This window comes from Lepidochelys kempii, chromosome 6 (assembly GCF_965140265.1).
Source record: "Lepidochelys kempii isolate rLepKem1 chromosome 6, rLepKem1.hap2, whole genome shotgun sequence".
Taxonomy (NCBI): domain Eukaryota; kingdom Metazoa; phylum Chordata; order Testudines; family Cheloniidae; genus Lepidochelys; species Lepidochelys kempii.
Genome location: NC_133261.1, coordinates 35,484,693 through 35,509,707, shown reverse-complemented (window position 1 = coordinate 35,509,707; position 25,015 = coordinate 35,484,693). Strand labels below are relative to the sequence as shown.

The 25,015-nt window shown below is 41.2% G+C and overlaps 1 protein-coding gene across 6 annotated transcripts in view; it reads left to right on the top strand.

Moving 5' to 3' along the window:
* Positions 1-25,015, top strand: part of DENND5A (DENN domain containing 5A) — a 117,331-nt gene that overhangs the window by 82,914 nt on the left and 9,402 nt on the right. For 4 of the 6 annotated variants that reach the window (XM_073347529.1, XM_073347527.1, XM_073347528.1 and 1 more), the window contains 9 exons: positions 2,485-2,637; positions 3,412-3,516; positions 6,255-6,339; positions 8,279-8,363; positions 10,785-10,913; positions 19,794-19,915; positions 21,642-21,787; positions 22,700-22,818; positions 24,087-24,268. In XM_073347529.1, coding sequence (XP_073203630.1) covers positions 2,485-2,637; positions 3,412-3,516; positions 6,255-6,339; positions 8,279-8,363; positions 10,785-10,913; positions 19,794-19,915; positions 21,642-21,787; positions 22,700-22,818; positions 24,087-24,268 — 1,126 coding nt within the window. The remainder of the gene's footprint in view (positions 1-2,484; positions 2,638-3,411; positions 3,517-6,254; positions 6,340-8,278; positions 8,364-10,784; positions 10,914-19,793; positions 19,916-21,641; positions 21,788-22,699; positions 22,819-24,086; positions 24,269-25,015) is intronic. The other 2 variants (XM_073347532.1, XM_073347531.1) reach the window with 1 other exon arrangement.

Genomic DNA, 25,015 nt, shown 5'->3' with positions numbered 1-25,015 from the left:
AATGGCACTTCTCTTTTATTCAATAGATCTGTTCCTTTCGAATATTTGGTTATCCGATTTTTTTTAACTGCACTGGATTCTATTTTATCTTTTGCATCATCAACATACTTGTTAAGAGCCAGATTGTGGACTCTCAGTCATGAATACAAATTTAGTTAATTACTGTGCTCATTTAGTCTAATACACAGTCTGTTGAAATCCATCGAAAAGCTCTCACTGATTTCAGTAGGTTTTGGATCAGGCCTGTTCTTCCACTGACTGCAATGGGACTATATGCAGCTTATGGTACTGCTCTTCATGATAGACTGCCCCTAAATTCCATTCATTTACACCTGTGTAAACCCTTGGAAGGAAAGAGTTGCCTAAATAACGCTGAGGACATAAGTCAAAGACCATGGCGTTGCCCAGGTGTAAATGAGGGCCTAATTTGGTCTGCAGAACTTGATTACTTGAAAAGGTGCATGAGCTAGAAAAGAGACAACTAGAGTCTCAGATCTCTGGACAAGTTCTTCGTAGGAGGTATTTTCAAAAGCACTTATTAAAACTCACTGACTTTCAAAGTGGATTTTCAGGGGTGCTTGTGTAACTAAGAGTCTTATGTACTTTTGAAAATCCCACTCTCAATATTTTTATGATTGAACGGAGAACATTTGATACATGAATCACTGAGAGGCAATAAATATGGATGCTTATGTTTTATAAATGCATATAAAATACTTCGCTTTTATCATCTCTAGCTCTCACTCAAAGCACTGTCAAACCTGGCTAAATTATTATCTCTGCTTTATAGATAGGGCAGATTGAGGAAGTGAGAAATTTAAGTGTCTTTCCCACAGTCTCACTAAATCTGACAGATCTAGAAATAGAAACCAGAAGAGCTGGGTTCTAATGTTCTATCCACAAAGCTACACAATGTTTGGCATATACATATTCTAAAGTACAGCCTCTCATATAACTCTGTTCTAGCCTATTGCAGTGAATAAATTATCCATTGCAAGGACTGTCTCATTATTTATGACTGTCATAGAACCCAGCACGGGGGCCCTGATCCTGACTGGCGACTTCGGAAGCTACCATAGTTCAAACGTTTAATAATAAACCTGTTTAAAAACCTGTTCATGAGGACAACTTCATATAGATATTGTTAGAATGGTAAAGTAAACCCGTTACAAGAATACATCTTTTCTGTGATGTGGCTGCCACCTGGCTGGATGAATGTGAGTTGTCTTCATCTGCTCGTGCCTCTATCCCTGCATTCACAGACAGCAGGTTCATTCTGACCTCTCCCCACCACTGCCGTCTCAGACGGAACTGCCGTTATCAGTCCATAGCAAGGGCAGGAGTGGCTGTGAACCTGGTCACTACAGGGGAGACAGCAGCATGCATGACACCCACAGACCGCTACAGCAGCCACCTGCAGACTCCAGGGACAAGTAGGACAGATTATATGTCCTCCTGGATACCCAGGAAAGGATTCCTCTTGGAAAAACAACATTCAGATGGGGGCTCACAGGAACAGCATGCTGACGGTAGGGTGTTCCCAAGTCTTTCTCAGCTTCACCCAGAGGAGACATAGCCTGGATAAATAGGACCATTCCTGTCTATCACAGAGAGTCCTTACAGCAGGGGTGGCCAACCTGAGCCTGAGAAGGAGCCAGAATTTACCAATGTACATTGCCAAAGAGCCACAGTAATATGTCAGCAGCCCCACGTTAGCTCCCCGCTCCCAGCGCCTCCCACCCACCGATCAGCACCTCCCCGCACCTCCCAATCAGCTGTTTTGTGGGGTGCAGGAGGCTCTGGCAGGGATGGGGGAGGAACGAGGGCACAGCAGGCTCAGGGGAGGGGGCGGGAAGGGATGGAGTGGGGACAGGGCCTGTGGCAGAGCCAGGGGTGGAGCAGTGAGCATCCCCCAGCACATTGGAAAGTTGGAGCCTGTCGCTCTAGCCCCAGAGTCGGTGCTTATACAAGGAGCCACATATTAACCTCTGAAGAGCCGCATGTGGCTCCGGAGCCAGAGGTTGGCCACCCCTGCCTTACACCTTCCTTTCTCAGTGAGAGGGCTCCCTGGCTACCTTCTCTGTTTTAGGGTACCGTGCCACAGCTAGAGGGTAGCAAGAGCCTCATTCTTTTCACTGTCTCCATTTCAGATAGGGAGCTTTCTGAAGAGAACAAGCTAATTTTGAATCTGGTTTGCTCGTCCCTGTCCACCTTGCTACTGCTCAGGAACCCCCAAGAGGGTCACTCTAGAGGAATAGGGTTACTTAAAGGCTGTCAGGTGATCAATACTGGTGATGCCACGTAATGGAGGACTATTGGTGAAATAAGAGAAACGTGTTTTGGCACTAGCTTGTCAAGGGTACAGTATAAGCCCAATTGTATTATCACTCTGTTACTATTGTAAAGGAATTTAAAGACTGTGAAGGATCATAGCAGTTCCTGGTGTGTAAGAATAACTTTTTTTTTTGCCATCTTCTTTTCAAGACCAAGAGGATGCTGGTTGAAAAAATGGGTCGAGAAGCTGTGGAACTAGGTCATGGTGAGGTGAACATCACAGGTGTAGAAGAGAATACGTTAATAGCCAGTCTTTGTGATCTCTTAGAAAGGATATGGAGTCATGGTCTACAGGTCAAACAGGTAAATAATGGTATTTCACAGAATTTACAACTTTACAGCCATTTTTTCACTGTTTCTTTTTTAATTTAATTTTTTTCAATTCTATTCTATACTCTTAAAATTCAACAATTCTGGTACCGAGCTAATCCCCCCCCCGCTCAAAGTATAGTATACAATTGTACTCTCAGGGATGACTTTCTGAATGCCTGCTTACTATTTTATTTGTCTGTTTACAGAATAATAGTTTTTATCTATTTATCTATCCATTTTTAATGTTCTCTCTTACTGTAGCTGTGCGGACTTAAGAGCTTGCAGTTTGTCATGCTATTAACTGGTTATGGGATGTGGGGATTTGTCCTCAAGCACGGTAGCTTAATTTACAAAACTATAAACCCCCTTTTTTCCCCTTTCTTTTGTTTGTTCTCACTAAGCATGGTACATATTTAGAGGTGGTCAATTGACGTTTACAAGGCCTCTAGCTAGCCACTTTTCTTTTATTATAGAGCTCCAGCTGTTTGGGCTCTCCTGTGAGAGTAGACAGCATGGGAGATGTTGTTTCTTCCTCCTTTCCCCTGTGTGTGTGGGGAGGGGGAAAGGGACTTGAATGCTGATTTGTTTAAAGGAAGTATTTCGCAGAGTAAATACGTTTAATCCAGGCAGCCTTAATCCAATTGCTCTGTCCTCTGCATCCGTGCCACCATTGCCTAAATCTGCTCTCATTCAGACTATAACAGTAGTTTCTCTATGTGAAGGTATATCGTCTGACTCTCCCCTTCCCTCTTGTATACTACTTAGGATAGAAGCTGTACTACTTTCATCCTAGAAGACAGAGCATCAGTATACTCTGCTTCAACTCAGATTTGGGCCTTTCAGACAACCAGGCGGCCAACCCCACATAAGGTTAATGCTTTGGATTGATTGCAGATGTTGGCAAACAGTGCTGAACGGTCTGTTGTGGTAGAATAATTAGAGGTCTGATGCAGGAAGTGCAGTGCATCTAACGCTGTGATCCAAAGTAAAAGCACTACTAATGCGACATGTACTCTGGCCTCTATTAAAATTGTGAAAGTCTATTTATAAATTGATTTGTCCAATAATGAGCCAATTCCTTCTCAGCAGACCATAGTAATGAAGATGGCTTCCCTCCCCCACCCCATGCTTTTGCCTGTTTCCCTGCTGATCGATCTGTTTCGTTCCACATAGCTACCAACTGGTTCTTTCATGTGTTGTTAAACTCTACACCCATCAACTGACCAAATCCCACCTCCTGCCTCAACTGATCCAGTATGATCATGCAATGTAGGATCTAGTGACCTTGTCAGTCTGGTCCAGCCTAAACGTATATGAAGACCTTGTTTTTTTCCCCTCCTTCCTTTGTGCTGTCTCCTTCTCCTCTTTATACTTGTAACTTGCATCATCGTTACTCTCCTCTAACTGTCCAAATAGTAACGTGATGGTGAAAGAAACAGGCAGATGCGTACAGTATGATTTCTTCTCAGTACTCACTGGTATTGCTGTTTCCATATTCTGTAGAGACCTTTGCTTATTTGCCTTCTTCAGAGGTGTTCCAGCACTGGGAGCATATGCTATCCTCGGCAGTTGCTGTACTGAGTTGCCAGAACGTATCTGAGTGTGCATTTGTTTCCCCCCAGAAATAGTATTTTGGCTGTGACCATCTCCCTGAATGATTTTCATACTTGTCCTTTTGCAAGGCCCATTGTACATTTCGGTTTCCACAATGGACCTTCCAGATACACTAATGAGAAAACAGACTTCTTGGGGGTGGGGGGGGACGGGATGACTTTTTGTTATGTTCTCAGGAAACACATTTTTGAAAGCAGATTTCCTTACACTGTCATAACTGAGACATATTTACTGCTTTATATTTTAGAAACCTACCACCATAATTTGTGTGGGAATAATACCTTGGAATAAATCCCTTCTAGGTCTGTATATCAGAGACACTAATTCTCCCTGTCCACATCACTTGCAGAACTGAACAAGTTGGGCTAGATTTTTAAAGTCGACTTTTCTTTTTGCACCTGCAGAATTCACCCCTCAATTATTTGCACCCTGACAATCAGCTGTTTAGATGTTTTAAATGACATCAGTGGTGCCTACTGACTGCAGGTGCAAATAGGTAACCCCCCCCAATAAAGCCAAGATTTGACAGCCCTTTTGCTGTACAAACAGCTTCTCTTTTTGAACAACAATAATATCCTTATAAATATGCAAAAAACTTTCTAATCTACTCATTTAGCAGAAACATATGATTCCCAATCCTTTCCTGGAATTCCCAATTAACTGTTAGCTTCCTAAAGGAATCTGTTACTTACAAATCATTTACTGAGGAAGTGCATCCAATCAATGTACTGGATAGTCCCTATTTGGTTATTGGTGCCTTCTGTGACTTCAGTAGCACTTGATTTGTCATTCACAAATAGCTTTAGGGTGAACTTGAGAATCTCTTTGTTTGTGATGAGTCTGTGATAAATCTCACCACCTCATCTTTTAGCGTTTCCTGACCCTTTTTAGGAAGCCAGCATATTGACTAAAAGTATATATTTTACCTTTGGCTTACAGTGTCCTAAATACTGCATTCTGAATGTTGTCCTTTAAAATTTCTTTACTATCTATAAAAACAGCATCAAACTTTATTTGAAATTCTTTATTTTCCTGCATGTGGGGTTTTGTTTTGTTTTGTTTGTTTTTACATTTGTAATGAGGCCCTTCGCTCTCTTTGCTAGAGGAACTTGGAAAAATCTTTGGAGGACCTGAAAAAGTAGCTTTCAAACTCCACCATCAGCTTGGGTAGACTGTTGCAGACTCAGGGCTGGGGTAGACTGAAAAGTTCCACTGGTATAGCTACATCTCTCAGGGATGTGAAAAATTTACACCCCTGCGAGACGTATCTATGCCCACCTAGCCCCTGGTGTAGACAGCACTAGGTTGATGGAAAAAATCTTCCTTTGACCTAGCTATTGTTTCTTGGGGTGGTTGGTTAACTACAGTGACGGAAGGGGTTCTCCCGTTGCGGTAGTGAGTGTCTACATTGAATAGCTATGGCAGTGCAACTGCAGCTGTGCTGCTGTAGTGTTTTAAGTGTAGACATAGCCAAAGAGTCTGCCCTGTCCGATTGTGCATCTCTTCCCCATTCGGTGGGTGAGATAGCTACAAACTCAGGTTACAGGGTCATGAGACATCACTCTGTAGTACACATCACTTTATAGTATGTATTTAAATAAATGTTTTGGTCACATCTTGATAAACAATGAGAAGTGACGCTCAGCTGATTTGTTCAGTTACCGGAATCTGTAGGTCCAGCTAGTTTCTTTCTTTAAAAAAACACCAAGAGCGGATATGCAGGACAGTTCCTTTTACAAATCATTTACACTTCTCCTTTTGTTCTACTGTCCTTTTTCCAGCTTTTTACCTCCTCCTACCTCTTTAGTTTCTTGGTTTTTTTTCTTTTTTATCAATGATATCGATAGGGAAAACAAAACATCTTTAGAGCAAACTGTTGTTGTAAATGTTACTTTTAGTGTTTTTTAATTTTCAGTTTTTATTAAACTCAACAGACATTCATTTATTTGCATTGTTAAATACAATGTTACCAATCAATTTTTTTTAAATTTTAGGGAAAATCTGCTTTGTGGTCTCACTTATTACATTACCAAGAAAATAGGCAGAGAAAGCCCACTTCAGGAAGCTTCAGTACCTCAGGTAACGTTGGCTTATATTACAGAAGGGTTTTCAGAAGTACTAGTTGAACTCCTCTAAAAATGGTCAAAATGTCCAAATTACTAGGTTTTAATCTCTTCAAACCAATTCCAAATTATGCACATCAAGCAGAATACTATAATTCTCCACTGCTCCAGGTTTTAGAGGATGAGATTTACTATGACGATGATGTCATTTTCACATAACTGTTGAGACTGATTTGTTGACTGTAGTATTTACATGGGGTAGACTTGTTTTCCAATTGTTTTGTGTAGGATTTCTTGTTCAAGACTTGTTCAAGACTGGTATCCTGTTAACTGGTGCTTGGTGTCCTACCAATACATGATGTTTCAGAGACAGGCCAAAAATAAATCTGTTTGATACACCTAGCCAATCATGCAGTGATGTACATAAGGTGAAAGATCCCTTTCTAACCCATGAAATAGTCATCCTTTGCTGTGAAGCATGATTTTTCTTTACCCCTTCTTAAACATGCGTAGATGCATTACTGAGTGTGAAATTATCCATCCTGTTTTAAAATCCAAACACAACATAAATAGGGTTTCAGTAATATGCTGTATGTATAACTTTTACTGGTGGTACCTAATATGTAGTTAAATATAATTAACTATACTTATAGGTAGGAACACATGGGAAGCTTATAATTTCTTTCATATTAATAGAGTGGGGAACTAAGTATTTCTTCCTCTACAACGGGGGTTCTCAACTGGGGGTCAGGACCCCTCAGGGGGTCACAAGGGTATTACATGGGGGGGCGTGAGCTGTCAGCCTCCACCCTAAACCCTGCTTTGGCTCCAGCATTTATAATGGTGTTAAGTTTATAAACCAGTGTCTTTAATTTATAAGGGGGGGGTGCACTCAGAGGCTTGCTATGTGAAAGGGGTCACCAGTACAATAGTTTGAGGACCACTGCTCTACAATATAAGTTCCCTTATGCAGTGTAAATACCCTCCATTTAGTGTAAAATTTGCTTTCAGCAAACAGGTATCTTTTGAAAAAAAAAGAGAAAGTACAATAATACACTTAAGTCAGTGCATTACAAATGTGGGTGAAGCTCTTTAGTTACCATTTTACCGAAGGAGAAACTGAGGCACAGACAGCTGTTAGCGCCAAATTCTTTGCCCAAATTCAGTCAGTATGCCAGCAGAGAATTTGACCCTTAGTAACCCGTCCGTGCATGGTCATTCAGGTAGTCAAAGGCAGAGCAGTGAATAGAACCTAGGTCTCCTGATTCCCATTCTGGTGCCCTGGGTTCGAAAGTAACTGCTGATCCTGTGCTCTCCAGCTTGAGACTGAGAGCAGGTGATTGCTCACAGTATAGTGTTTGAAGTATGATATAGAGGTGGCATTGTTTGTTTAGCATTTAAATTGCAGATTTTGGGTTCTTGTATTACCCATTTCTGTGTTTTAAGACTGATGCATTGGATATATTGTATGCATATCATTTAACCCCGAATTCTCCAAAGTCAATAATGCCAACTTGTTTTAGCTCATTTGGGAAGGAAGTGAAGAACTCGTTTTAGAAAATAATACTTCAGTGATAAATAGTCTGTTTAGATCCCACTCTTTGGTCTCACGCCAATCCTGGATATGTCAAAGCTTATTAATATGTCCTAGTGCTGAGCATATTATGAGTTGCCTGAACATCTCAGTATACCGACAGTCAATGTTTTTCCATGGATTTAATATACTGCCATAGTCAGCACTGATTTGTGCCATAATGTTTTCACAAAACCATGTGTCACTGACAACAGAAAAGTATGCGGCCAGGTACCATTTCTGGATTCGAGGGAAAACCATTTCTCTCAAGATGTTATTAAATACTTCCGTTGTGTTACTGGCACAAAGTGTTGTTTAAATATTACTTTTAAATCTTTGAATTATTTTTCCATTGATTAAAAAAATATTCTGCTCGCTTTAGGAGTACTTCTCGATTCAGAAAGGAGGAAGTCGGATGCCAGCCCAGCCATGTCGCCCCTGAGGATCTCTCTCATTCAGGATATGAGGTTAGTGTGGGGCAGTAAAAGAAATCCTAAAGATCTGTGTGTTCATTCCTATGTAAGTAACTAGTGTAAAAGGTTTACTTCAATAACATTGGAAGAAAGTATAATTCTGAATGGCTCATGTGAGTTTTGTATGGTCACTATCTTCATTCTGAGTGAACCTGAGCTCTGCCACAAAATAGGCTCAATTAATGTAAATAATGAAAATCACCCTCTCTTATTGTCCTCCATAAAGTCTGTTATGAAGGAAAAGGGGATGAAAGGACTTTCATCAATAATCCTTGGAAAGACTAAGATAATTTCATGATATGAAGAACTGTGGATTATAAAGGCCAACTTTGGTATATCAAGGCTCAAACTTGCTTGGTTGTAGTTCCTGGTTGTGCAGTTGATGTGTTTTAACTGGAAGAGATGCTTGCTCAACTGGAAAAGCAATGCACTTCAGCTGGAAGAAATTGCTAAGTTATTTACCAAAGATTATAGTGAAACCCTTTCAATGGCCTGAGTGAAAACTTGCTTCACACTGAGGGAACCATACGCCTACAGTATCTCCACTGTAATACTCATTGGCTTATAACTATAGCTGGACACTTTTTAAAAAATCTCCTTCCTTGTCTGTCTTCTGAGCTGTCTCCGTGGTATCTTATCTCTGAGATCGGGGGACAGGGTCATATCTACCCAATCACTATGGAACTGGTTGGGCAGTTCTGAACTCCTCCCTATTTCCCGATGAACCTCAGAGTGTTTTGGCTGGGCATTGGCCATTGCATGTACTTAGAGTGTGAAAGCCAGTGCCAGAAAAATATGAAACTCAAAACTGAAAATACATCTTTTTTGTACTTGCCATTTTCTAGTAACAAACACCTTTTCAGACTTGAAGATGGATTAATTCTGAGGCCTGGTAGCTCTGCTATCGATTTCCTCTGTGGTGTTGGCAGATAACTTAGCTTCTCTGTGTCTGTGTATCCCTCTCTGTAAAATTGGTATGATCCCTACCACAGAGTTCTAGGAGTTAGTTGTTTGATCTCTTCAGTTGAAAAGCATGATGTAATGCAGATTCCCATAATTTCTTCTCTTAATCATGATTAGTTCAAAGTCTCCACTGCACTTGCACCTGATTCATACTTGAATATTTTCAGTTTAAATTTATCAGCGTGCAATGCTAATGCATAAGGCTTATTGAACAACTGAAATGGACTAAATACTTTGGAACAGGGTCTATAAAATATGGGAGATAATTTTGCAATTGATAAATCTAGTGACAGGAGTTGTGTATTTTAAGCAAATAATAAGGTTTTACATTTTTAATATAGATAGTTATAGTTTCCTCTGGACTGTTTAAAGAAAAAAAAAAGTTTGAAACCTGGATTGACCAGCAATCAGAAGATGCTCTTTAATAAAGCTGCATGGATTGGATGTTTCTGTGAAATGCTATTTGTCTGACTGCAGGTCATACTGTTTTTTTTTTTTCTTTTTAAACAAAACAAAACTTTAATTTATTCATTTTTTTTAAAGGTTTTCCTTTCCTTGGAGTTTTTCCAGGTTAACCTTAACATTTTGGAGAGGGGGAAGTAAACTGAATTTATTCAAAGAACGTGATCTTACCTGTAATATGTATGTAAAATATGGGCACAAAGCATTGTGACTGCAGTTTTAGAGGACAAGCTGAAACTCTCTTTAGAGTTTGCCCTGAAGTTATTTATTTTTTTGTGTTGTGGTAGCACCTAGAGTCTCCAGTCAGGATCAAGACTGCATTGTGCCAGGCTCTGTAGGTGAGGCATGGGTCACTTGCAGGTTTAAACTAGTATAAATGGTGAATTCTTTCTGAAGTCTTTAAACCATGATTTGAGAATGGCAGTAACTCAGCCAGAGGTTATGAGTCTATTACAGGAGTGGTGTGCAGGAGGTCAGACTAGATGATCAAGAGGGGGGAGGGATAGCTCAGTGGTTTGAGCATTGGCCTGCTAAACCCAGGGTTGTGAGTTCAATCCCTGAGGGGGCCATTTAGGGATCTGGGCCAAAAATTGGGGATTGGTCTTGCTTTGAGCAGGGGGTTGGACTAGATGACCTCCTGAGGTCCATTCCAACCCTGATATTCTATGGTTCTTCTGACCTTAAAGTCTGAGTCTGTAAGGACAAGAGTGAGCCTTAAATCATTGTGAGGTAATGGGATGGTCTAGAATCCTGAAAATAGGCCACTGCAGTACAGATACTTCCCTTTCTGTCTTGCATTCCTCTTTAACCAGAGGACTTAGATAATGAATTATATTAATTTATGGCCCTCTCTTTTTTCCAGCAGTTGTCAAGATATGAAATATTGTAAGGCAAAATTCCTTCCCCAGCCCTGCTTGATGTGAAAAATCTGAAAGGATGATGTGGAGATACTATTAATCAACATCTGATTATCTTTGTTTTCCTTTTTAGGCATATCCAGAATATTGGTGAGATCAAAACAGACGTTGGCAAGGCGAGGGCCTGGGTTCGACTGTCCATGGAAAAGAAGTTACTCTCCAGACATTTAAAACAGCTTCTTTCAGATCTTGAACTTACAAAGTAAGTCTACTTATCCTAAATAGAACTTTTAAAAATCAAACCTGTTTTATAATTGTTCAGCTTTAAAAACGCAAACTTGCCCAGACTCGTATCTGTTTAACAGTGCAATCAGAAGTTACAGTGATGGAGCTAACAAGCCATTCATAGCACCAGACATGTTTGAGAGGAAGGAAGGTCTGTGGCTAAGGCCCTGGACTGGGACTCAGGAGAGCTGCGTGCAGTTCTCAGCTCTGCTATAGACTTCCTGTGACCTTAGGCAGTCACTTAGGCCACGGTCTCCAAATGTAACTAGTGATTTTGGGTGCCCAACCTGAGACATCCTGAGTGGTTAAATCAATTGGGACTCAAGTGTGTGCTTCAGTTTGTTAAGGTGCTTTGAATCAGGGCCTTTGTGCGTTGGGTCTTTGTACATCAGCCCTTACATGTGTAAAACTGGAATATTTCCTTTTTCCCCAAGGATTCTCGCTCTGTGTCTATACAGAGCCTGGCACAATGCAGCCTTGATCTTGACTAGGGACTCTAGGTGCTACCACAATACAAAAAAATAAATAACTTCAGGGCAAACTCTGAAGAGAGTTTCAGCTTGTCCTCCAAAACTGCAGTCACAACGCTGTGTGCCCATGTTTTTCACATCCTAGTTATGCAGTTATTCAGTATTAGCATGGGATTGAATAAACTGTTTGGACTCTGAAGGAAGATAGAAGTGGTGGGTGGAAATTGGTACTGTGGGTTACAGTACAGGTTTGTGCCTTGACACTACCTCTTTTCATAGAGAGCCAACGTGGCTGCCATAGTTAAGGGATGAGGGGGAAATAAAACACACAAACACACACACATTAAAGGAGAAACTAAGTATAGTATTTAAGTATAACAAGCACCAGGATTTCATTAATCAGTATCACTTATTTAGAGAAAATGTGTGTAGGTAAGCCCTTGCAGTTGGGAGTCATGGTGCAATGCTAAGGACCAGAGCTGAATACATTAGTGCTTGATGTGTAGGCATGGCCTGATTCCCTGACATCAAAGTAATTTGTTAAAACTGGCAACATTTATCCATGTGGAACAAGTAACAGGATTTAAAAGAAGATGCTCAAAAGCACTTGCCTATGTGTTGCTTCTTAGTGAAACAGATACTAATTTTCTAGATGTAGCTCAAAATGAGAGAAACAAAAATACAAATATGTACTCAAAATGGAGAGTGACGTGCAGATGAACTGCTTACATATAGACAGGTTTCAGAGTAACAGCCGTGTTAGTCTGTATTCGCAAAAAGAAAAGGAGTACTTGTGGCACCTTAGAGACTAACCAATTTATTTGAGCATAAGCTTTCGTGAGCTACAGCTCACTTCATCGGATGCATACTGTGGAAACTGCAGAAGACATTATATACACACAGAGACCATGAAACAATACCTCCTCCTACCCCATTCTCCTGCTGGTAATAGCTTATCTAAAGTGATCACTCTCCTTACAATGTGTATGATAATCAAGGTGGGCCATTTCCAGCACAAATCCAGGTTTTCTCACCCCCCCCCCCCCCCACACACAAACACAAACTCACTCTCCTGCTGGTAATAGCTCATCCAAACTAACCACTCTCCTTACAATGTGTATGATAATCAAGGTGGGCCATTTCCAGCATAAATCCAAGTTTAACCAGAACGTCGCGGGGGGGGGGGGGGGGGAGGAAAAAACAAGGGGAAATAGGCTACCTTGCATAATGACTTAGCCACTCCCAGTCTCTCTTTAAGCCTAAATTAATAGTATCCAATTTGCAAATGAATTCCAATTCAGCAGTTTCTCGCTGGAGTCTGGATTTGAAGTTTTTTTGTTTTAAGATAGCGACCTTCATGTCTGTAATTGCGTGACCAGAGAGATTGAAACCTGGAAATCCTGGGCGCCCCATCATCTCAGGCATTGGCACCCTGACAGCAGGATTGTCTGGCTATGTAGACTCCCTCCTCAGGCCATACACTACCAGCACTCTCAGCTATCTTTGAGACACCACTGACTTCCTGAGGAAACTGCAATCCATCGGTGATCTTCCTGATAACACCATCCTGGCCACTATGGATGTAGAAGCCCTCTACACCAATGTTCCACACAAAGATGGACTACAAGCCGTCAAGAACACTATCCCCAATAATGTCACGGCTAACCTGGTGGCTGAACTGTGTGACTTTGTCCTTACCCATAACTATTTTACATTTGGGGACAATGTATACCTTCAGATCAGCAGCACTGCTATGGGTACCCGCATGGCCCCACAGTAAGCCAACATTTTTATGGCTGATTTAGAACAACGCTTCCTCAGCTCTCGTCCCCTAACGCCCCTACTCTACTTGCGCTATATTGATGACATCTTCATCATCTGGACCCATGGAAAAGAAGCCCTTGAGGAATTCCACCATGATTTCAACAATTTCCATCCCACCATCAACCTCAGCCTGGTCCAGTCCACACAAGAGATCCACTTCCTGGACACTACAGTGCTAATAAACAATGGTCACATAAACACCACCTATACCGGAAACCTACTGACTGCTATTCCTACCTACATGCCTCCAGCTTTCATCCAGACCACACCACATGATCCACTGTCTACAGCCAAGCTCTATGATACAACTGCATTTGCTCCAACCCCTCAGACAGAGACAAACACCTACAAGATCTCTATCAAGCATTCTTACAACTACAGTACCCACCTGCTGAAGTGAAGAAACAGATTGACAGAGCCAGAAGAGTACCCAGAAGTCACCTGCTACAGGACAGGCCTAACAAGGAAAATAACAGAACCCCACTAGCCGTCACCTTCAGCCCCCAACTAAAACCCTTCCAGCACAGTATTAAGGATCTACAACCTATCCTGAAGGATGACCCAACACTCTCACAAATCTTGGGAGACAGGCCAGTCCTTGCCTACAGACAGCCCCCCCAACCTGAAGCAAATACTCACCAACAACCACATACCACACAACAGAACCACTAACCTAGGAACCTATCCTTGCAACAAAGCTCGTTGCCAACTGTGCCCACATCTCTATTCAGGGGACACCATCACAGGGCCTAATAACATCAGCCACACTATCAGAGGCTCGTTCACCTGCACATCCACCAATGTGATATATGCCATAATGTGCCAGCAATGCCCCTCTGCCATGTACATTGGTCAAACTGGACAGTCTCTACGTAAAAGAATAAATGGACACAAATCAGATGTCAAGAATTATAACATTCATAAACCAGTCGGAGAACACTTCAGTCTCTCTGGTCACGCAATTACAGACATGAAGGTCGCTATCTTAAAACAAAAAAACTTCAAATCCAGACTCCAGCGAGAAACTGCTGAATTGGTATTCATTTGCAAATTGGATACTATTAATTTAGGCTTAAAGAGAGACTGGGAGTGGCTAAGTCATTATGCAAGGTAGCCTATTTCCCCTTGTTTTTTCCTACTCCCCCCCCCCCCCCCCAGACGTTCTGGTTAAACTTGGATTTATGCTGGAAATGGCCCACCTTGATTATCATACACATTGTAAAGAGAGTGGTCACTTTGGATAAGCTATTACCAGCAGGAGAGTGGGGTGGGAGGAGGTATTGTTTCATGGTCTCTGTGTATATTATTTCTTCTGCAGTTTCCACAGTATGCATCCGATGAAGTGAGCTGTAGCTCACGAAAGCTTATGCTCAAATAAATTGGTTAGTCTCTAAGGTGCCACAAGTACTCCTTTTCTTTTTGCTTACATATAAGCAGGCATCAGTAGTAAGTAATCTTGAGTGCCTGTTTGTACATTTTTAGATGCTCTAGTTAGAGAAGGATTAGAGCATTCCAGTCAGCACAGATGAGCAGTGTGTTAAACAAGGCCATTTCAGCTCTTTAGAGGGGGGACTTCCATGTGAATTGCTGCACTGAACATAACCATGCAATGTGACAGGTTTCAGAGTAGCAGCCATGTTAGTCTGTATTCGCAAAAAGAAAAGGAGTACTTGTGGCACCTTAGAGACTAACAAATTTATTTGAGCATAAGCTTTTGTGAGCTACAGCTCACTACATCAGATGCATGCAGTGGAAAATACAGTGTGGAGATTTATATACATAGAGAACATGAAACAATGGGTGTTACCATACACACTGTAACAAAAGTGATCACTTAAGGTGAGCTATTACCAGCAGGAGAGCGGGGGGGGGGACGACCTTTTGTAGTGATAATCAAGGTGGGCCATTTCCAGCAGTTGACAAGAACGTCTGAGGAACAGTGGGGGGTGGGGCGGGGAATAAACATGGGGAAATAGTTTTACTTTGTGTAATGACCCATCCACTCCCAGTCTCTATTCAAGCCTAAGTTAATTGTATCCAGTTTGCAAATTAATTCCAATTTAGCAGTCTCTCGTTGGAGTCTGTTTTTGAAGTTTTTTTGTTGAAGAATTGCCACTTTTAGGTCTGTAATTAAGTGACCAAAGAGATTGAAGTGTTCTTCGACAGGTTTTTGAATGTTATAATTCTTGACGTCTAATTTGTGTCCATTTATTCTTTTACGTAGAGTCTGTCCAGTTTGACCAATGTACATGGCAGAGGGGCATTGCTGGCACTTGATGGCATATAACACATTGGTAGATGTGCAGGTGAACGAGCCTCTGATAGTGTGGCTGATGTGATTAGGCCCTATGATGGTGTCCGGTGAATAGATATGTGGACACAGTTGGCAACGGGCTTTGTTGCAAGGATAGGTTCCTGGGTTAGTGGTTCTGTTGTGTGGTGTGTGGTTGCTGGTGAGTATTTGCTTCAGGTTGGAGGGCTGTCTGTAAACAAGGACTGGCCTGTCTCCTAAGATCTGTGAGAGTGATGGGTCATCCTTCAGGATAGGTTGTAGATCCTTAATACTGTGTTGGAAGGGTTTTAGTTGGGGGCTGAAGGTGACGGCTAGTGGGGTTCTGTTATTTTCTTTGTTGGGCCTGTCCTGTAGTAGGTGACTTCTGGGTACTCTTCTGGCTCTGTCAATCTGTTTCTTCACTTCAGCAGGTGGGTACTGTAGTTGTAAGAATGCTTGATAGAGATCTTGTAGGTGTTTGTCTCTGTCTGAGGGGTTGGAGCAAATGCAGTTGTATCATAGAGCTTGGCTGTAGACAGTGGATCATGTGGTGTGGTCTGGATGAAAGCTGGAGGCATGTAGGTAGGAATAGCAGTCAGTAGGTTTCCGGTATAAGGTGATGTTTATGTGACCATCGCTTATTAGCACCGTAGTGTCCAGGAAGTAGATCTCTTGTGTGGACTGGTCCAGGCTGAGGTTGATGATGGGATGGAAATTGTTGAAATCATGGTGGAATTCCTCAAGGGCTTCTTTTCCGTGGGTCCAGATGATGAAGATGTCATGAGTGTAGCGCAAGTAGAGTAGGGGCATTAGGGGACGAGAGCTGAGGAAGCGTTGTTCTAAGTCAGCCATAAAAATGTTGGCATAATGTGGGGCCATGCGGGTACCCATAACAGTGCCGCTGATTTGAAGGTATACATTGTCCCCAAATGTGAAATAGTTATGGGTGAGGACAAAGTCACAAAATTCAGCCAACAGGTTAGCCGTGACATTATCGGGGATAGTGTTCCTGACGGCTTGTAGTCCATCTTTGTGTGGAATGTTGGTGTAGAGGGCTTCTACATCCATAGTGGCCAGGGTGGTGTTTTCAGGAAGATCCCCAATGGATTGTAGTTTCCTCAGGAAGTTAGTGGTGTCTCGAAGATAGCTGGGAGTGCTGGTAGCGTAGGGCCTGAGGAGGGAGTCTACATAGCCAGACAATCCTGCTGTCAGGGTGCCAATGCCTGAGATGATGAGGCGTCCAGGATTTCCAGATTTATGGAACTTGGGTAGCAGATAGAATACCCCAGGTCAGGGATCCAGGGGTGTATCTGTGCGGATTTATTCTTGTGCTTTTTCAGGGAGTTTCTTGAGCAAATGGTGTAGTTTCTTTTGGTAACCCTCAGTGGGATCAGAGGGTAATGGCTTGTAGAAAGTGGTGTTGGAGAGCTGCCTAGCAGCCTCTTGTTCTTATTCCGACCTATTCATGATGACGACAGCACCTCCTTTGTCAGCCTTTTTGATTATGATGTCAGAGTTGTTTCTGAGGCTGTGGATGACATTGTGTTCTGCACGGCTGAGGTTAGGGGGAAGTGATGCTGCTTTTCCACAATTATAACCATGCAATGTGTCTCATTCTCCAATGCATTTTCCAAGCAACTGCTGTAGTTAGCAATATTAAGGGGATGGGTTTTGTCCTGTGTGACAGACATACTGAGACATATATTCAGTCTGGAAAAGGAACATAATGAGGACTGGGGGGAAAGCCCCTGGCTACATTTCCTTACTATCCTTGTAATAATGACTGCACACTTCTGGCAATTTTTATCTGCTGCTTCTTAAGAAAAAGTGAGGCCTAGAAAATGGAAAAAGTCCTGGATCAGGAATTGGCCAGTTAGTTTTGTATCCGCCTAGTCACTATTCTTTAGTGCAGTGGAAGGTTATGCAGAATGATTTAGATCTCTAAGGCCATTTTTTAAAATATGGAAGAAGCTTTATGTCCACATTAATCCAGAATGAAAAATCAGTCTAGATCATTGTAGTAATTTCTGCCAGTTTCAGGAAATTCTGTGGGATCAGTCTCTTCACAAACCAGAATTGTGGACAATGAAAGTAAGAGAATTCCAAAGACACTGGTGAGCCTAAATTTCAAATGTGCTTCTGGATGCTGATACCAGTATGTTCCATGACTAAAGGCTGAATTGTATATTCACATGCAGGAGCAGGAACTATTGAAGCACCTTACTTTTGAAAAAAGGGCTCGGAGTTGTAAATCTTGCGTGTTGAGATAACTTAGTGATTGGAATAATACAATACAGTGAAAGTGGCTAATGTAATAGCATATGAAAACTAAGAGGGAGTGAGAGCTGTGTTATACCAATACTTTTAAAGTGTCCATTCTGAGTAAATGAAGAATAAAAATGTTCAGAAGTTGGTTGAAACACCATCAGAAATTTTCAAAAGGTGAAATACAAACAGGCGAAGGTCCCCAATGACATTTAGCCTCTTGGATAGGCTGTCTAAACACACAATTCAAGTTATACAAGTGAAACATGGACTCATTGACCCATTAGGTGCTCAGAGGTCTACTGCTCGTGTGGCTCAGGGCTAGTTCAGTTGATTTAAAACTGTGGAGCTTTATTTCCAGTGAAACATTTTTCTGTGTGACATGTATTATTGGTTTGGTGGTTATATAAATGAGGATGTTGTATATGTTAATTATTGATTTGTTTTGTAAATTTTTGGCCTGTGATCCACTTGACAGCTTTTCCTATGTACTCTCTGAGATTGATGCAGGTTGTCAGGAGGTCTGCCTAGAAGGAACAATCTGTCCATAATACACTTGGTTGCGATAGAAATTTTATACTGCTCTTACGTCTTTTCTGTTTAAATATTCTTATGTCCTTAATAAGAATGGGTTGAGCTGGTTTGATTTATCTTTGCATGCTCGTCTTTTGTGGATATTCATTAATGCTGATTTCTTTAGTTGTGATACTGCAGAAGAGAGAAGTTTTTTTGCTTAGTTGCTCTTCATTTCTGGATGTCTCTTGTAATTCTGTATTGTGTAGTCATCCATAAAAATAATATTGTAATCAATAAATAGAAAGTGACCACGTCTGTTCTGTGGCTTTTTGGCTGCAGCTGCATCAACCTAACAAAAATAATGATTACTGCTATGTACTAGTGAATAATATCAGGCCAGGGTTTGTTCCAACTCGGATTTTGATTTGTAAAGATAGAGATTGTAAGTTCTCCTTTTGGGTCCTGTACAGTGTCCAAGCACAAGGTGGTGTTTAGCAAATAAATAATGCTGATCACTATACACAGTTGCTTCCCTTTGTCTACATTTGATTCCTCTGTAGAGGGAATGGCTTCTCTAAACTACCAATCCTGGGATGCTCCAGGGACTACTTAAACAGTCCTGGGGACCTGTGTAAGGGTATATCTAAACTGGAGCTGGAAGGTATAATTTTCAGCTTGCAGAGACATTCCTGCGCTTGCTCTGATTGAGCTAGCACGTTAAAAATAGAAGTGTAGCTGCAGTGGCATGAATGGTGGGAGGGGCTAGCTGTCCCAAAAACATACCTAGGGTCTTGAACAGGATTGTACTTGGGCAGTGAGCTCCTGGTGCCTCAGAAGCTACGCTTCTCTTTTTAGCTTGTCCGCTCGATCAAACCTAGCGCACGCGTGTCTCCATGAGCTGGAAACTACACCTCTAGGTCACAGTACAGATGTAGCCTCAATTACAGCAGCCTCTCTGGGCCGCACCATAGCTGTCCAGAATCTCTGCAGTGCTGTGGCCCCATTGACAATGCTGCCTACTCAGGGAACAATCTTACAGCTGTTATCTACTGGGCTTGCCCCAGCAGGATCCTCACCTAGCTGGGTATGGGGCTTTTAAGGCTACTTTACCTCACTCCAGTATTTTTACACAGCATAAATGGGCCAGAGCAAGCGTGAGGATCTTACCCCAAAAGGTAAAATCCCCTTCTGCATATACACAGTGAGATCTTTTATTCTAACGAACTGTATCCTAAATTAAGTTCAGAGGGTGTGGTGCTCTCTGAACTTTCTGCAGCTCTCTAAGCTGGCAAAAGGGGTTGAGAATAGCACAACAAACTGAATTGACACATTCCAGAACGAACAGACTTGCAGGATGCCTACGTGTCTTGGCTGATTTAAATGCTCTCAGCACCCATACTACTTGTCATTTGTAATTGCTTGCATATTCTTCACAGTTCTACCTAATATAATAGAAAACATACAACTGAAAAGATCTTGTTACTGTCATAGCTTATTTTTGTTTTGTCAGAAAACTGTACAAGCGTTATGCCTTTCTCCGCTGTGATGATGAGAAAGAACAGTTCCTCTATCATCTCCTGTCATTTAATGCTGTCGATTACTTTTGCTTTACCAATGTTTTCACAACAATCTGTAAGTACCCGTTTTCCCTGCCATGCTGCTCTTCCCAGCTTTCAGTTGCTTCTCCTTATGCAAGTTTCTAAGCTGTTTTGATTATGTTCTTTCACAGAGCTGCATTAATTTCCTGTTCACATTCAGATATGTACAACTATGTCACTGTCATTTTTAATATAATTCCTGAGAGGTGGTAATACCTATCCTTCTATTGCTAGGGAGTTTGTGTTACTCTCAGTGTGTGAGCACTATGATCAATAGGAGTTGCCTGTGTGAAACATGAAACTAATAAAGCTATCAATAATGTTGCTTAATTCCCACTTTATAGTGTGAACTGAATATCGCTATCCTATAAATGAAGAATTTCAGAGCAACCTCATTTAGCCAAATCATTGACTGAGGGACATAATTTGTTTGGTTTTAAATGAAAAATGTGTCAGTACAACAGATCTTACTAAGGAGAAATACTGTCCAACACTAAGTTCTTGTTTTGGATACTGCTAAGCTATCACTAATGCTGCAATTAACAATACATCGGGGGGTGGCGGGGGAATGAAAAGGAGAAGAGTTTTAACAGTTTTAAAGGTCATGGGCACCAAGCGTTTAAGAAAATCCAGTACCAAATGCTTTCTTGAGGCCACTGTCAGATGAGGTGATGTTGAGAGAGAAATATATTAATTGCTTCAGCTGAACAGCCTTCACAATAAGCCATTTATACATTACAAAACCACGTAAATTGCCAAAGAACACAGTGACCATTCACATAATTGAATTCTCTATAAAAGCAGTTTGGTAAATAGAGGCCATGCACTAGAGTTCTACACCATAATGTTAGGCAGTTGAGTAATACTTATATTTTTTCAGTGTTCTCGAGTCAGAGGAGCCATAACCCAGCTTCTCTGCTCATACGTGAAATGCTAAGAAAATAAGTGCTTGATGCCCAAACTCAATTTTTTTAAAAAACACTTTTATTAATAGTTTATTACTTGGTCCTTGAATTTTTTTTTTTTTTACTTTTTACATTCAGATTAATGCAATATGTGGTACAGCCAGGTGCACAGTGCTATAGTACGTACTATCTAGAATTGGACAGCTACAGCGTTTATCATCTTAAAATGTAATAGCTTTGTTGCAGTAAATATTGGCAACAAACAAGCCTAACAAGTTGAAGTTTCAGTGTGTGATTGAGTATGTCGGTCCGAATTAAGGCACATGGCAAAGCCTGTTCTGAGTGCATGTGTGTTTATATAACAAAAATATAGGCACAGAGCTAGATAAAATAACTGGCTTTTAATCCCAGTTCTCCTACAGACTCCCTGCATAACCATCGGCAAGCCATTTAACCTGGGTGCCTTCGTTTTCCTAAATGTAAAATGGGGACGGTAACCATCTTAGTGATGTGATTTTTTAAGATCTCCAGATGAAAAAGGACTAAATTAATGCAAACACATTATTTAAAGTACATTTTTATTCTTTTTTATGGTGTTTGTCATCAACTCTACTTTTAATATACTGCAGCATTTATTTTAGCATCAGTTGCATATTCCTGATCACTCACTATGTACATATATTTTTGTGTGCTTCTAAATTTGCCATTCAATTCTTTGGCATTTGATAACAGATTAAATTATTATTAAACATAAAGAGGAAAAGATAGTGTAACAGAAAAGGCGTAACTTACTATTTTACATGATTATTCTTTTTGGAGGGTATTCTTTAAGTGAGTTACTTCTTGTATTTGCAGTGATCCCATACCATATATTGATTGTTCCTAGCAAGAAACTTGGTGGCTCAATGTTCACTGCCAACCCTTGGATCTGTATCTCAGGAGAGTTGGGTGAAACAGGAGTCCTACAGATTCCCAGGAATATATTGGAGATGACATTTGAGGTTCGTATTATTGACACAAGGAAATATTTTGTTGGTAAAACATTCTTTGTTCAATTTAAATTCATATTTTTTGTAATGTTTCATCAGTGTTGTAGTCACAAATGTTATCTATGCCTGTACCCATCAAACTACACCTGTATTTAAGCAGTATGCAGAGAAGAATGATTGGTAAAATAAGCTTAAGTGAGGAGGGTGAGACTTCTGGCTTAATATTAATTTTGTCTAAGACTTTTACATCATCACCTCACCCTACATTGTGGCTTCTTTTTCATCTGTAGGGTAAGTTTTTTGGTGACTTGTCAGTTCTTTTTTTAGATTAGTTCTCTTTGTGTTTAGTGAGCAAACCTTATTTCCTCTAAATATCAAGGTACCTAATATCCTGTCTAATTTTAGTACCAAACATTTCTAAAATGTTGTGGAGGTTGCAGGTTCCCACGGTATTGTAAACGGGGGAGGAAAGCTTACCTTTTCCAGATCCTGCCACTAAGCAAAAGGAAAGAGCTTTAAGACAGACACATGAGTTTCTTGTTCTTTTTTTTCATGGTAGTCTCCACAGTGTATAGGTGTTAATAGTGCATTATTCTTTGATATTGTTATTTTTAGTGCAGTAGTACCTAGGCATCCCAACAGAGATTGCTGTACACTTGTAGTAAATGCTATACAAACACATATTAATTGACAGTCCCTGCCCAAAGATCTTATGGTCCAAATAGACAAGACAGAGGAGAACCAGAGGCATGAAGAGTTAAAGGGATTTGCCCAGGGTCACATAGCAGGTCAGTGGCAGAGCAGGGATTAGAACTCAGGTTTCCCAACTCCTCTCCCAGCACCCTCTCCCCCTGGACTACACTGCTTCAGCCAATGTCAATTTCTCTTTGTTTCAACATAACAGATAACTTGTTTAATTTGCAGTGCCAGAACCTGGGAAAACTCACCACAGTACAAATAGGACACGATAATTCAGGGCTGTACGCCAAGTGGCTAGTGGAATATGTTATGGTCAGAAACGAAATAACAGGGCATACTTACAAGTAAGTATCATCCTGGCATTTTAAATTGGGTAAGTAGAATTTTTGCAGGGAGTTAGCATAACAGACCTGTCTGTTCATCAGTGCTCCTCTTCTCAGACTGCATCTTCAGGTGCTGATGCCCAAGGGGTTGGAGGGTCACTGGATTTCTGGTATTGAGCAGGATTAAGATTTTTTGGAAAATAAACTGAGTTTCATTTACAGATGGTTCATATTTAGCCACCCAAACAAATAAACCAGGTGCAGACATAGAGGGAGGGGGGGTAAGCATCTCAAAAGGAAACTGCCTTGAGACCAAACAAATAGCCAGTTAGAACTTGCTGCTTATCAAGTACAGATAATGTGCACCAATACATGCACAGATCTGAAAAGCTCTATGAAATTATCAGAGGAACTCTGATTTTTGGGGATATGTCAGAATGAAAGTGGGTGAGGGCTGCGTGAGAAGGGTAAGAGGAGTTTGATAATTCTTACTGCAGATATGATGTATGTTGTTTGCAGTGTGATTTGGTGCCTATCTCTTGCTTGTATAAGCTATGACAGCCTTCTGTCAGTGAGAAGACAGCTGTAAATCCTTTCAGTTCACAATATCAGCTTGTTTGTCATGAAGCAAAGGGATAGGATTCTATTTTTGGATACTGGTTTGCTTTCCTAATTGAGCTTGTTCGATTTGAGCCAACTTGGCTTCCTGGTGTCTGGGCTACCAAATATCTGTATTTCAGTGGATTGGTCAGTGATTTGGAAACTGTGGCATACAGAGTTGTTTGTAGGTGTGAAAGTATTCATAGATGCTTCAAAGAAGCCATGTGACCATATAAGAGCTTAAATGTTTAACATGTCAGGTTAAATAAGCAATTGAGCAGCGAACCAATGTGCTAACTTCTTTTTGACTATCGCATACAAATTTAACAGAGGTGCTTCCAATGTTGGAAGTTAAAAGTATCACCTGATTGCTACCATGCTGATATGGGGGGAGGGGGAGAAGGGAGAAATCCTCCCAAACCAAATATCCTGTGTATGGAGCAGAAGACAGGAAGGCTGCTACTTGTTTTACTTTGTGTATCTGCATCATCTATTACCCTGTACAGCACAAATCTGGAATAAGACTATTTAACTTATGTTCCCTCTGCTGGCTAAAAGAGCCAAAAATAAATAGAATTGATTTGTTTGCCACTGTGTCAGTAAGAAAGTAAAATAATTTTTGAAGTCAGTCAGGATATCCAGAAGCCAGAATATTTGCAGTCCCCAATTCTAAGCCTTTATGTCTTTAGGTTTCCATGTGGGAGGTGGCTTGGAAAGGGGATGGATGACGGCAGTTTAGAGAGGATCCTGGTGGGAGAGTTACTAACTTCACATACCGAGGCAGATGAAAGGCAGTGCAGGACCCCACCACTGCAGCAGTCACCAAGTATGATCAGAAGATTTGTCACGATATCGCCAAATAACAAACCAAGTAAGTCATGAGGGACATGCTCCATTGTTTGAAATTATCTGTTGCCAGTAAAGGCCCCTCCCAAAAATATATCTATTGCATTATTTTTGTGCCTTCCGTGTCCTCTTCTGTTTGACTGTGCAGTGGAGGCGATGAGTGAGACACAATGTCTACACTTTAATTAGACACCTGTGGCTGACCCGTGACAGCTGACTCAGGGCTCGGGCTAAGTGGCTGTGTCCGTGTGGTGTAGACGCTTGGCTCTGGGACCTTCCCACCTCGCAGAGCCCTAGAGCCTGGGCTGCAGCTTGAGCTGGAACATCTACACTGCAGTTAAACAGCCCCTTAGCCAGAGTCAGCTGACACAGGCCAGCCATGGGTTTTTTATTGCAGTGTATACGTGCCCACAGAGATTTACCTTCAGCTCTCTCCTGGGTCTCCCATGGGTATAGACTGCAAATTATATCTGGTTACATGCAAAGGTTTTCTGTTAAAGGTGCTCTGGCTTGTCTTGTCATGTCATTCCTGGCAAACCTTTCTCTTCTCAAGCTCACCCCGAGTTGTAGCAATACTACCCCTGTAATACAACTTCGACAACTCCTATATTTGGTGCACGCACCCACCCATACAGCCCAAAATACATTTTTTTCTTTTGTTTCAAACCCTAATCTGAAAATCTGCATAACTAAGTGTAAAACTGTGTCCATACTATTTTTGGATTGAAACATCACAGTCAGTTTAGGTCTACACCTTCAACTTTAAAAGAAA